This window comes from Anomaloglossus baeobatrachus, chromosome 9, assembly GCF_048569485.1.
Source record: "Anomaloglossus baeobatrachus isolate aAnoBae1 chromosome 9, aAnoBae1.hap1, whole genome shotgun sequence".
Taxonomy (NCBI): Eukaryota; Metazoa; Chordata; class Amphibia; order Anura; family Aromobatidae; genus Anomaloglossus; species Anomaloglossus baeobatrachus.
Genome location: NC_134361.1, coordinates 230,848,388 through 230,862,628, shown reverse-complemented (window position 1 = coordinate 230,862,628; position 14,241 = coordinate 230,848,388). Strand labels below are relative to the sequence as shown.

The window sequence follows — 14,241 nt, the reverse complement described above, 5'->3', positions numbered from 1 at the left end:
GTCCGCGCTTTTACGGCGGCGGCGGTTATAAATTGAGTCCCCGGCTTTTTGGGCCTAGGACGCCGGCAGCTCCGATTCGTTCCCGCCCCCACCCTGTCATTCAGGGTAGGGGAGAGACGCTGTTCGCTAGCAGCGACGAGGGCTGGAGCCTGATTTACATGCTCCAGCCCTCACACTAGGCACAGAGGGAAGCAGGCTTCCCGCTCTTAGCCAGGAACGCCCAGGGCCCGCCCCCCTTCTCTCTCAGGACGCCGGCAGCCATTACATGCAGTCTGGCTGGAGGAAGGACGCAAGGCTCTGGGAGACCTGGACTAGGGGCTATCTGGCGACCACACACCCGCTTTTTAAGCGGGCGGTAAGCGATTTTTCTGTGCTGGTCCCTCTAGTGCCTCACGGTGTATTGGTGTACTGTGTAGGATATAGAGATATTGTATTTCTTGCACTGTGAGGTCGCTTCTGGCTGCATCTCCCAGATCCCTCTGTGGAAGCAACAACATGTCATCCTCAAAACGCAAGGCTGCCAAGGCAAAAAGGGCTGTGTATACTGCGTGTGCTGCATGTGGGGCTAATCTACCAGCAGGCTCCGATGACCCCCATTGTGTGCAATGCTCCGACCCGGTGCTGCTTCGCCGGCCGGAGTCAGGAGAGGTAGTGACCCAGGCTGAGACGCCTGTAAGTCCTGCCCCGGTGACAGGGACAGACTTTGCAGTTTTTGCTGATAATATGTCTGTCTCTATGGCAAAAATACTTGAAACCTTGCAATCTATGCATGGGGCTCAGTCTTTGGGCACGGCGAGGCCTCTGTCCTCAGGTCCCCCTCACTTGGAATTAATCCAGCCCACAGGGGGGTCCCCGGCTTCACAGGCCGAGGATTATGACTCAGATGATAGCCCCAGCCACCCTAAGCGAGCTCGCTGGGAAAGACCCTCGACGTCTTCACACTGCTCAGGGTCTCAGCGCAATCAGTCTCCCTGTGATGTGTCTGATGAGAGTGATCAGGAATCCACTCCTGGAACCCCTCTCAACCTGGATACCCCTGATGGGGATGCCATGGTAAACGACCTTATCTCAGCCATCAGCTGACTTCAGAGAATCAATCAGAAGCACGACGCTCACCCAGAAAGGCGTTTCTCTAAACGATCTAAAGATACGCGTTTCCCTTTCCCCCCTGAGGTGGTCAAGCGCTGGACACAGTGTCCAAAGGTAGACCCCCCGATTTCCAAACTCGCAGCTAGGTCCATAGTTGCAGTGGAGGATGGCGCTTCACTTAAAGATGCCAATGACAGACAGATGGACCTTTGGTTAAAATCTGTCTATGAAGCTATCGGCGCGTCGTTTGCTCCGGCATTCGCAGCCGTATGGGCACTCCAGGCTATTTCAGCTGGCTTAGCAAAAGTGGATGCTATCATACATCCAGCAGTGCCGCAAGTGGCGCACCTTACCACGCAGATGTCGGCGTTTGCGTCTTACGCTATCAATGCGGTCCTAGAATCTACCAGTCGCACCTCAATGGCGTCCGCCAATTCGGTAGTTTTGCGCAGGGCATTGTGGTTAAAGGACTGGAAAGCAGATGCTGGTTCCAAAAAATGTTTAACCAGTTTGCCTTTGTCTAGAGATAGACTGTTTGGCGAGCCATTGGCTGATATCATTAAGCAGTCTAAGGGTAAAGACTCCTCTTTACCACAACCCAGAACAACCAAACCTCAGCAGAAAAAGTGGCAGCAGAGGTTTCAGTCCTTTCGAGGTTCGGGCAAGACACCATTTACCTCGTCCAAAGGGACTCAGAGGACGCAAAGAAACTCAGATTCGTGGCGGGCTCACACGCGCCCCAAGAAAGCAAATGGAGGTACCGCTTCCAAAGCGGCTACCTCATGACTTCCAGCCCCCTCCCTCCGCATCGCCGGTCGGGGGCAGGCTCTCCCGCTTTTCCGGCATTTGGATGTCACAGGTCAAAGACCGGTGGGTGACGGACATTTTGTCTCGCGGGTACAGAATCGAGTTCAATTCTCGTCCTCCAGCTCGGTTCTTCAGAACCTCCCCACATCCAGACCGAGCAGATGCTCTGCTGCAGGCGGTGGGCTCCCTAAGAGCGGAAGGAGTGGTGATCCCAGTCCCTCCTCAGGAACAAGGGCAAGGGTTTTACTCCAATCTCTTTGTGGTTCCAAAAAAGGACGGCTCGTTCCGTCCTGTTCTGGACCTAAAACGGCTCAACAAACATGTGCACGCCAGGAAGTTCCGGATGGAAACCCTGCGTTCTGTCATTGCCTCAATGTCCAGAGGAGACTTCCTTGCCTCAATAGACATCAAAGATGCTTATCTCCACGTGCCAATTGCTACAGAACATCAACGTTTTCTACGTTTTGTGATATGAGACGACCATTTTCAGTTCGTAGCTCTGCCATTTGGTCTGGCAACAGCCCCACGGGTCTTCACCAAGGTCATGGCGGCGGTGGTAGCAGTCTTGCACTCTCAGGGACACTCGGTGATCCCTTACCTAGACGATTTATTGGTCAAAGCTCCCTCTCAAGAGGCATGTCAGCACAGCCTGAATGCTACGCTGGAGACCCTACAGTCTTTCGGATGGATCATCAACTTTCCAAAGTCGATCCTATCACCGACTCAATCACTAACGTATCTTGGCATGGAGTTTCATACTCTAGCAGCGATAGTGAAGCTTCCGCTGAACAAGCAGCGGTCACTACAGACAGGGGTGCAATCTCTTCTGCAGGGCCAGTTGCATCCCTTGCGGCGCCTCATGCATTTCCTAGGGAAGATGGTGGCAGCCATGGAAGCAGTTCCCTTTGCGCAGTTTCATCTGCGCCCACTTCAATGGGACATTCTCCGCCAATGGGACGGGAAGTCAACGTCCCTGGACAGGAAAGTCTCGCTTTCCCAGACGGCCAAGGACTCCCTACAATGGTGGCTCCTTCCCACCTCATTGTCTCAGGGAAGATCCTTCCTGCCCCCATCCTGGGCAGTAGTCACGACAGATGCGAGTCTGTCAGGGTGGGGAGCAGTATTTCTCCACCACAGGGCTCAGGGGACGTGGACTCCGCAGGAGTCCACCCTTCAGATCAATGTTCTGGAGATCAGAGCAGTGTATCTTGCTCTACTGGCCTTCCAACAGTGGCTGGAAGGAAAGCAGATCCGAATCCAATCGGACAACTCCACAGCGGTGGCATACATCAACCACCAAGGAGGGACGCGCAGTCGGCAAGCCTTCCAAGAAGTCCGGCGCATTCTAATGTGGGTGGAAGACAGAGCATCCACCATATCCGCGGTTCACATCCCAGGCGTAGAAAACTGGGAAGCAGACTTCCTCAGTCGCCAGGGCATGGACGCAGGGGAATGGTCCCTTCACCCGGACGTGTTTCAGGAAATCTGTCGCCGCTGGGGAGTGCCGGACGTCGACCTAATGGCATCCCGGCACAACAACAAGGTCCCGGCATTCATGGCGAGGTCGCGCGATCAAAGAGCTCTGGCGGCAGACGCCTTGGTTCAAGATTGGTCGCAGTTTCAGCTCCCATACGTGTTTCCGCCTCTGGCGCTCTTGCCCAGAGTGCTACGCAAGATCAGATCCGAGTGCAGCCGCATCATACTCGTCGCTCCAGACTGGCCGAGGAGGTCGTGGTATCCGGATCTGTGGCATCTCACGATCGGTCGACCGTGGTCACTGCCAGACCGACCAGACTTACTGTCCCAAGGGCCGTTTTTCCATCAGAATTCTGCGGCCCTGAACCTGACTGTGTGGCCATTGAGTCCTGGATCCTAGCATCTGCAGGATTATCTCAAGGAGTCGTTGCCACAATGAGACAAGCTAGAAAGTCGAATTCGGCTAAGATCTACCACAGAACGTGGAAGATTTTCTTATCCTGGTGCTCTGCTCAGGGAGTGTCTCCCTGGCCATTTGCATTGCCCAAGTTTCTTTCCTTCCTGCAATCGGGGTTAGAAAAGGGCTTGTCGCTCAGCTCCCTTAAAGGGCAAGTTTCGGCACTATCCGTGTTTTTTCAGAAGCGTCTAGCACGTCTTTCTAAGGTGCGCACGTTCCTGCAGGGGGTCTGTCATATTGTGCCCCCGTACAAGCGGCCGTTAGATCCATGGGATCTGAACAGGGTACTAGTTGCTCTCCAGAAGCCGCCCTTCGAGCCTCTGAAGGAAGTTTCCTTTTCTCGGCTGTCACAGAAAGTGGCGTTTCTTGTTGCGATCACATCGCTTCGGCGAGTGTCTGAGCTGGCAGCTCTGTCATCCAAGGCTCCCTTCCTGGTGTTCCACCAGGACAAGGTAGTGCTGCGCCCTATTCCGGAGTTTCTCCCTAAAGTCGTATCCTCTTTTCATCTTAATCAGGATATATCCTTGCCTTCGTTTTGTCCTCATCCGGTTCACCGGTATGAAAAGGACTTACGTTTGCTAGATCTGGTGAGAGCACTCAGAATCTACATTTCCCGCACGGCGCCCATGCGCCGTGCCGATGCACTTTTTGTCCTTGTCGCTGGTCCGCGCAAGGGGTTGCAGGCTTCTAAAGCCACCCTGGCTCGATGGATCAAAGAACCAATTCTAGAGGCCTACCGTTCTGCGGGGCTTCCGGTTCCTTCAGGGCTAAAAGCCCACTCAACCAGAGCCGTGGGTGCGTCCTGGGCATTACGTCACCAGGCTTCGGCTCAACAGGTGTGCCAGGCAGCTACCTGGTCGAGTCTGCACACTTTCACCAAGCATTATCAGGTGCATACCTATGCTTCGGCGGATGCCAGCTTAGGTAGAAGAGTCCTGCAGGCGGCAGTGACACCCCCGTAGGGGAGGGCTGTTTTGCAGCTCTAACATGAGGTATTTCTTTACCCACCCAGGGACAGCTTTTGGACGTCCCAATCGTCTGGGTCTCCCAATAGAGCGCTGAAGAAGAAGGGAATTTTGTTACTTACCGTAAATTCCTTTTCTTCTAGCTCTTATTGGGAGACCCAGCACCCGCCCTGTTGTCCTTCGGGATGTTTTTGTTGTTTGCGGGTACACATGTTGTTCATGTTGAACGGTTTTTCAGTTCTCCGATGTTATTCGGAGTTAATTTGTTTAAACCAGTTATTGGCTTCCTCCTTCTTGCTTTGGCACTAAAACTGGAGAACCCGTGATACCACGGGGGGTGTATAGCCAGAAGGGGAGGGGCCTTGCACTTTTTAGTGTAGTGCTTTGTGTGGCCTCCGGAGGGCAGTAGCTATACCCCAATCGTCTGGGTCTCCCAATAAGAGCTAGAAGAAAAGGAATTTACGGTAAGTAACAAAATTCCCTTCTTAAAAGTATTTCTTTATTCAATAAATAAGAATAAAACAACAGCTAAAAGGAGAAAGTCACTTAAAAGGCAAAAACCACAAAGGTGACCTCAAAATAGAAAACCACAGCAACAGTAAATACATATAAAGTAGTCACACGCATCTGTATATATGTCCAAAGCAAAACGGGTGTAGGCACCTGAACCCTGCATCAGAGTGTGTATATGTGTATATATATATATATATATATATATATATATATATATATATATATATATATATATATATATGTAATGGCTCTTGGGGAAAGTCCCACAACATAAAAGAGATAACTACCACAGGCCCAAAGGACTCACACTGGAAACTTTCAGGATAAATACATAAAAAAACAAACAAAACGGGAATTTGTAAAAAGGCAAATAATAAATGCAACCTAAAAAAAGAGTCCTTCTCGGGGAGGATGGACAAAAGAGTGCAACTACATATGCAAAAAGTGCTAGTGCAAGATGTGCAAACCCTTCAAGGTCAAAGAAGAGGTATTTAAAAAAATCCTGAGGCTGAAGCTACCCAATAACCATAGCTGGTAAAGAGCAAAAGGAAAAAGACTTGTATGGCTGCCAAAGGAGTACCCCAACGCGCGTTTCGCTTATAGCTTCCTCTGAGGGCTAACATGGGGGTCATGGCACTGGCTATTATATTTATATATACCCTACTGCAGGGTTCAGTTGTCTGCACCCATTTTGTTTTGGACATATATACAGATGCATATGATTACTTTATATGTACTTACTGGTGCTGTATTTTTGTGCGCTGTTCTGTGGGCGGTGCTGATGCTGCTGGCTGTGCGCTGTTCTGCGGGCGGTGCTGATGCTCCTGGCTGTGCGCTGTTCTGCGGGTGGTGCTGATGCTGCGGGCTGTGCGCTGTTCTGCGGGCGGTGCGCTGTTCTGTGGGCGGCGCTGATGTTGCCGGCTATGCGCTGTTCTGTGGGCGGTGCTGATGCTGCTGGCTGTGCGCTGTTCTGCGGGCGGTGCGCTGTTCTGTGGGCGGTGCTGATGCTGCTGGCTGTGCGCTGTTCTGCGGGCGGTGCTAATGCTCCTGGCTGTGCGCTGTTCTGTGGGTGGTGCTGATGCTGCTGGCTGTGCGCTGTTCTGCGGGCGGTGCGCTGTTCTGTGGGCGGCGCTGATGTTGCCGGCTATGCGCTGTTCTGTGGGCGGTGCTGATGCTGCTGGCTGTGCGCTGTTCTGCGGGCGGTGCGCTGTTCTGTGGGCGGTGCTGATGCTGCTGGCTGTGCGCTGTTCTGTGGGTGGTGCTGATGCTGCTGGCTGTGCGCTGTTCTGTGGGCGGTGCTGATGCTGCTGGCTGTGCGCTGTTCTGTGGGCGGTGCTGATGCTGTGGGCTGTGCGCTGTTCTGTGGGCGGTGCGCTGTTCTGTGGGCGGTGCTGATGTCAGGCAGTGTTCGCTGCGGGGGTGAGGCAGGGGCCATCCTGTAAATGTCAGCGGTGTGTGCTTCAAATAATGGCGCCCGGAGTCAGCGCGTGCGCAGATGGAGCTCTGTGCTCAAGATCTCATCTGCGTGCGCCGCCTCCGGTCCATTGATCTCCCAGCAGCGGTTAAGGAAAGTGGCGTAGATGAGATCTCAGCTCCTCATTGAGCCGTCAGCTCAATCTGCGCAAATGCTGATTCCAGACGCCATGTTTTTGAAGCCTGCACCGCTGACAGTTTCTGGATGCTCCTACCTCGCAGCGAGCATCTGAGACACCCGCCGCACCACCCACAGCATAGCCCACCATAGTCCAGCACCGCCCACAGCATAGCCCACCATAGTCCAGCCCCGCCCACAGCATAGCCCACCATAGTCCAGCCCCGCCCACAGCATAGCCCACCATAGTCCAGCCCCGCCCACAGCATAGCCCACCATAGTCCATCCCCGCCCACAGCATAGCCCACCATAGTTCAGCCCCGCCCACAGCATAGCCCTCCATAGTCCAGCACCACCCACAGCATAGCCCACATAGTCCAGCCCCGCCCACAGCATAGCCCACATAGTCCAGCCCCGCCCACAGCATAGCCCACCATAGTCCAGCCCCGCCCACAGCATAGCCCTCCATAGTCCAGCACCGCCCACAGCATAACCCTCCATAGTCCGGCCCCGCCCACAGCATAGCCCACCATAGTCCAGCACCGCCCACAGCATTGCCCACCATAGTCCAGCCCCGCCCACATCATAGCCCTCCATAGTCCGGCTCCGCCCACAGCATAGCCCACCATAGTCCGGCCCCACCCACAGCATAGCCCACCATAGTCTAGCACCGCCATAGTTTTCTGTGTTTCCCAACGAAGGCTCCTAGAAACACAGTTTACGGTGAGTACCCAAAATCTACTTTTTTCTTTCCATTAGTTCTTCCAGATCAACACCGGAGGTTGTCTCCAAATGATCCATCTACGGAAAGCGAGAGAATCTGAATCCCTCCAAAATCGCAGCCGGGCGGCACAACAGGCCAAAGCCGTAAGAGAATATCACTGAACTACCTCACGCTCTCCTGAGTGCAGTCTATGATCATTTTATTCGAGGTTTTCTCCTTCATTGATCTTTTAAGGGGTTGGGGCAAGTTCGGGGTCCGACCTCTGAAGAGCCCCCAGTGGAGGTCGAGCGTGAGCTTCCTCCGCTCCATTCATTATATTTATGTGTCACTTGAGCCCACCCATGGCTGTGATGAGAGGGGTGAGGGGGTAGCTGAGAAAACTAGGAGGTAGAGGAGAAGAAAGGAACAAAAAAAAGCACATTGCACTGTGGGAAATGTAGTTTTTGGGCTGAGGAACTCCAAATGGTGCCTGCAGGTAATATCAGGTGCCGGCATAAGGAATAACATTTGCACATTTCTATTAAGAAGCCTTTGCATGCGGCAGCTTTCTGTCTCCTCCATTCACATGTATAATTGACTTTTTATCCTTTTTTTTCTTATATACAGGTTACCTTATCCTTGAAAAGAAATCACGGTATGTATATAACATTATACAGATAAAAGTATACAGTAAGCTCCTCCACTCCTGGCTTCACTCCATGCCGGTGATAGATCTTCTATATTGATCACTTTGAAGGAGTCTGTCTCTGGATGAAGCTGAGGGATCAGGCGGTCTCGATGCTTAATTGATCGCAGGTCCTCTGTGGAGCCCACAAAGTATTGGAATGGATTTACTTTTATTTGATGCTGAAGGGGTTAAGGAACTTTTTATTCTTAGCCTTAACCATAAATGCATCATCTTATCACTCCCTTCCACTTTATTTACCCATTCCTGGCTTCACTCCGTGCTGGTAATAGATCTTCTATAATGAACACTTTGAAGGAGCCTGTCTCTGGAGAAGCTGAGGGATTAGGAGGTCTTAATGCTTAATTGATCGCAGGTCATCTGTGGAGCCCACAAACTATTGGAGTGGATTTACTTTCATTTGATGCTGAAGGGGTTAAGGATCTTTTTATTCTTGGCTTTAATCATAGATGCATCCTCTTATCATCACTCCCTTCCGCTATATATATCCACTCCTGGCTTCACTCCATGCCGGAGATAGATCTTCTATAATGAACACTTTGAAGGAACCAGTCTCTGGAGAAGCTGAGGTGTTCGTCTCAGTTGTAGCTGTGAAGTTTCCTGCTGGTGATATTTGTTGTGTCTTTCCCACCCGTTTGTCTTATCTTTCTCATGCAATAGCAAAACTAGTTTCTTTGTCGCTCTATTGGGAGACCCAGACAATTGGGTGTATAGCTACTGCCTCCGGAGGCCACACAAAGTATTACACTTAAAAGTGTAAGGCCCCTCCCCTACTGCCTATACACCCCCCGTGGGATCACGGGCTCCTCAGTTTTCATGCTTTGTGCGAAGGAGGCACACATGCACGCATAGCTCCACTGTTTAGTCAGCAGCAGCTGCTGACTTTGTCGGATGGAAGAAAAGAGGGCCCATACTAGGGCCCCCAGCATGCTCCCTTCTCACCCCACTTTTGTTGGCGGTGTTTAAGGTTGAGGTACCCATTGCGGGTACGGAGGCTGGAGCCGACATGCTGCTTTCCTTCCCCATCCCCTTAGGGCTCTGGGTGAAGTGGGATCCTATCGGTCTCCAAGCACTGAGACCGTGCTCCATCCACAGCTCCTGGGAATCTGCTGGACATGGAGCTGAGTATCGTCAGGGACAGGGCCCTGCTACATTAAGGTACTCTGGGTCCCCGTACAGATCGCGCACACACACCAGCATTGCTGGGGGTGTTAGTGCGCCGGGGACAGCAGCGCGGCGCGCTGGTGCTTTACTCACTGCAGCTTTGCTGAGTGAGTTTCTGTATTAGGAACTGCCGCGCCGGCCGCGGCTGGCGGTTTTTTACACTGCGGCGCGGCTGGGACGTGTGGTGCGCCGGGGAACTTCCGCGCTGGCCGTGCTTATACGACGGCCGCGCTTATAAATCGAGTCCCCGGCTTTTGCGGCCTAGTTCCGTTTCGTTCCCGCCCCCAGGCCTGCCAGTCAGGGGAAGGGCGTGACACTGGTCAGAACGTCAGCGCTGAGGGCTGGAGTCTGCTTAGCATACTCCAACCCCCCTCACTAGGCACAGTGGGACGCTAGTTTCCCGCACTTTGTCTGGGGCACGCCCACGGCCCGCCCCTCTTCACAGGACGCCGGCAGCCATTCCTGTTTGCAGTCTGAGTGGAGAAGGGACACGAGCTCTGGGAGACCCAGGCACGGGATTCTGGCGGTCACACACCCGCTTTTCAGCGGGCGGTAAGCAGCCCTCGAGGGCTCACCCCACTAGTGCCGCAGTGTTCATTTGTACTTTATGCTTGTATGCTATACATTGCATTGTACGGTCGCTATTCTTGGCTATATACCCTCCTAGATTGCTAGACAACAGCATGTCGTCCGCAAAAAGCAAAGGGGCCAAGACACAGGCTTTCTATGCTACTTGTACCGCATGTAAGGCTGTTCTACCGGCAGGTGCCACTGACCCCCATTGTGTGCAATGTTCGGCCCCTGTAGCACTTGCTCAGTCGGGGCCTCTGCTAGAGGTGGCCCAAGCAGAACCACCTGTGAACACTGTCCAGGTGACGGGGACGGAGTTTGCAGTTTTTGCTGATAAACTGTCGGTGACTATGTCTAAAATCCTTGAGACTTTGCAGTCCAGACCGGTAACTCAGACCATGGGCACTGTTGATTCAAGGCTCCCTGGTTCCCCTCTTTTGGAACACATCCGTGCTCCGGGGGGGTCCCATGCATCCCGGGGTGATGGCTCTGACACGGACGACAGTCCCAGACAGCCTAAGCGAGCTCGCTATGAGCGGCCCTCGACTTCATCACACTGGTCAGGGTCTCAGCAGGAGGACTCTCTGTGTGATGAGGCGGAGGTAGCTGATCAGGATTCTGATCCTGAGACCGCTCTCAATCTGGATACACCTGATGGGGACGCAATGGTGAATGATCTCATAGCGTCCATCAATAAAATGTTGGATATTTCTCCCCCAGCTCCTCCAGTGGAGGAGTCAGCTGCACAGCAGGAGAAATTCCATTTCAGGTTTCCTAAGCGTAAATTGAGTACTTTTCTGGACCACTCTGACTTTAGAGAGTCAGTCCAGAAACACCACGCTTATCCAGATAAGCGTTTCTCCAAACGTCTTAAGGATACACGTTATCCCTTTCCCCCTGACGTGGTCAAAGGCTGGACCCAGTGTCCAAAGGTGGATCCCCCAATCTCCAGGCTTGCGGCTAGATCCATAGTTGCAGTGGAAGATGGGGCTTCACTTAAAGATGCCAATGACAGACAGATGGAGCTCTGGTTGAAATCCATCTATGAGGCTATCGGCGCGTCGGTTGCTCCGGCATTCGCAGCCGTATGGGCACTCCAAGCTATTTCAGCTGGTCTTGCGCAGGTTGACACTGTCACACGTACATCTGTTCCGCAAGTAGCGTCCTTAACCTCTCAAATGTCTGCATTTGCGTCTTACGCTATTAATGCTGTCCTGGACTCTACAAGCCGTACGGCAGTGGCGTCCGCCAACTCCGTGGTTTTACGCAGAGCATTGTGGTTAAGGGAATGGAAGGCAGATTCTGCTTCCAAAAAGTGCTTAACCAGTTTGCCTTTTTCTGGTGACAGACTGTTTGGTGAGAGATTGGATGAAATCATTAAACAGTCCAAGGGTAAGGATTCATCCTTACCTCAGCCCAGACCAAATAAACCCCAACAGAGGAAGGGACAGTCGAGGTTTCGGTCCTTTCGAGGCTCGGGCAGGTCCCAATTCTCCTCGTCCAAAAGGACTCAAAAGGATCAGAGGAGCTCAGATTCTTGGCGGGCCCAGTCACGCCCAAAGAAAGCAGCCGGAGGAACCGCTACCAAAGCGGCTTCCTCATGACTTTCGGCCTCCTCTCTCCGCATCCTCGGTCGGTGGCAGGCTCTCCCGCTTTGGCGACATTTGGCTGCCACATGTCAAGGACCGTTGGGTGAGAGACATTCTGTCTCACGGGTACAGGATAGAGTTCAGTTTTCGTCCTCCAACTCGATTCTTCAGAACTTCTCCGCCTCCCGGCCGAGCCAATGCTCTTCTGCAGGCGGTGTGCTCTTTAAAGGCAGAAGGAGTGGTGATCCCTGTTCCTCTTCAGGAGCAAGGTCACGGTTTTTACTCCAACTTGTTTGTGGTGCCAAAAAAGGACGGGTCTTTCCGTCCTGTTCTGGACCTAAAACTGCTCAACAAGCATGTGAAAACCAGGCGGTTCCGAATGGAATCCCTCCGCTCCGTCATCGCCTCAATGTCTCAAGGAGATTTCCTAGCATCAATAGACATCAAAGATGCTTATCTCCACGTGCCGATTGCTCCAGAGCACCAGCGTTTGCTACGATTCGTTATAGGAGACGAACACCTTCAGTTCGTAGCCCTGCCTTTCGGTCGGCGACAGCCCCAAGGGTCTTCACCAAGGTCATGGCAGCAGTAGTAGCAGTCCTGCACTCTCAGGGTCACTCTGTGATCCCTTACTTGGACGATCTACTTGTCAAGGCACCCTCTCAAGAGGCATGCCAACACAGCCTGAACGTTGCGCTGGAGACTCTCCAGAGTTTCGGATGGATCATCAACTTTTCAAAGTCAAATCTGACCCCAACCCAATCGATAACATACCTTGGCATGGAGTTTCATACTCTATCAGCGATAGTGATGCTTCCGCTGGACAAACAGCGTTCACTACAGACAGGGGTGCAATCTCTCCTTCAGGGCCAGTCGCACCCCTTGAGACGCCTCATGCACTTCCTGGGGAAGATGGTAGCAGCAATGGAGGCAGTCCCTTTCGCGCAGTTTCATCTGCGTCCATTACAATGGGACATTCTCCGCCAATGGGACGGGAAGTCGAAGTCCCTGGACAGGAACGTCTCCCTTTCTCAGGCGGCCAAGGAATCTCTTCAGTGGTGGCTTCTTCCCACCTCATTGTCAATAGGAAAGTCTTTCCTACCCCCATCCTGGGCGGTGGTCACAACAGACGCGAGTCTATCAGGGTGGGGAGCAGTTTTTCTCCACCACAGGGCTCAAGGTACGTGGACTCAGCAAGAGTCCACCCTTCAGATCAATGTTCTGGAAATCAGAGCAGTGTATCTTGCCCTACAAGCCTTCCAGCAGTGGCTAGAAGGCAAGCAGATCCGAATTCAGTCGGACAACTCCACAGCGGTGGCATACATCAACCACCAAGGAGGGACACGCAGTCGGCAAGCCTTCCAGGAAGTCCGGCGGATTCTGACGTGGGTGGAAGACACGGCATCCACCATATCCGCAGTCCACATCCCGGGCGTAGAAAACTGGGAAGCGGACTTCCTCAGTCGCCAGGGTATGGACGCAGGGGAATGGTCTCTTCACCCGGACGTGTTTCAGGAAATTTGTCGCCGCTGGGGGAGGCCGGACGTCGACCTAATGGCGTCCCGGCACAACAACAAGGTCCCGGCCTTCATGGCACGGTCTCACGATCTCAGAGCTCTGGCGGCGGACGCCTTAGTTCAAGATTGGTCGCAGTTCCGGCTGCCTTATGTGTTCCCACCTCTGGCGCTGTTGCCCAGAGTGCTACGCAAGATCAGGTCCGACTGCCGCCGCGCCATCCTCGTCGCTCCAGACTGGCCAAGGAGGTCGTGGTACCCAGATCTGTGGCATCTCACGGTAGGACAACCGTGGGCAATACCAGATCGGCCAGACTTGCTGTCTCAAGGGCCGTTTTTCCATCAGAATTCTGCGGCCCTGAGCCTGACTGTGTGGCCATTGAGTCCTGGATCCTAGCGTCTTCAGGACTATCTCAAGAGGTCATTGCCACCATGAGACAGGCTAGGAAACTATCCTCTGCCAAGATCTACCACAGGACGTGGAAGATATTCTTAACTTGGTGCTCTGCTCAGGAAGTTTCTCCCTGGCCATTTGCTTTGCCTACCTTTCTTTCCTTCCTGCAATCCGGGTTGGAAAAAGGTCTGTCGCTCAGCTCCCTTAAGGGACAAGTCTCTGCGCTATCTGTATTTTCTCAGAAGCGCCTAGCACGACTTCCTCAGGTGCGCACGTTCCTGCAGGGGGTTTGTCATATCGTCCCTCCTTACAAGCGGCCGTTAGAACCCTGGGATCTAAACAGGGTACTAGTTGCTCTCCAGAAGCCGCCTTTCGAGCCTTTGAGGGATGTTTCCCTGTCTCGCCTTTCACAGAAAGTGGCCTTTCTAGTAGCGGTCACGTCTCTTCGGAGAGTGTCCGAGCTAGCAGCGCTGTCATGCAAATCTCCCTTCCTGGTGTTTCACCAGGACAAGGTGGTTCTGCGCCCGATTCCGGAGTTTCTCCCTAAGGTGGTATCCCCCTTTCATCTCAATCAGGATATCTCCTTACCTTCTTTGTGTCCTCGTCCAGTCCATCAATGTGAAAAGGATTTGCATTTGCTAGATCTGGTGAGAGCACTCAGGATCTACATTTCCCGCACGGCGCCTCTGCGCCGTTCGGATGC

At 53.1% G+C, this 14,241-nt stretch overlaps 1 protein-coding gene across 2 annotated transcripts in view; it reads left to right on the top strand.

Annotated features, from left to right (window-relative positions):
• The window catches only part of SNAPC4 (small nuclear RNA activating complex polypeptide 4), a 133,212-nt gene that overhangs the window by 72,083 nt on the left and 46,888 nt on the right, over nt 1–14,241 (top strand). For both annotated transcript variants that reach the window (XM_075324738.1, XM_075324740.1), the window contains 2 exons: nt 7,658–7,765; nt 8,229–8,256. In XM_075324738.1, the coding sequence (XP_075180853.1) occupies nt 7,658–7,765; nt 8,229–8,256 (136 nt within the window). The remainder of the gene's footprint in view (nt 1–7,657; nt 7,766–8,228; nt 8,257–14,241) is intronic.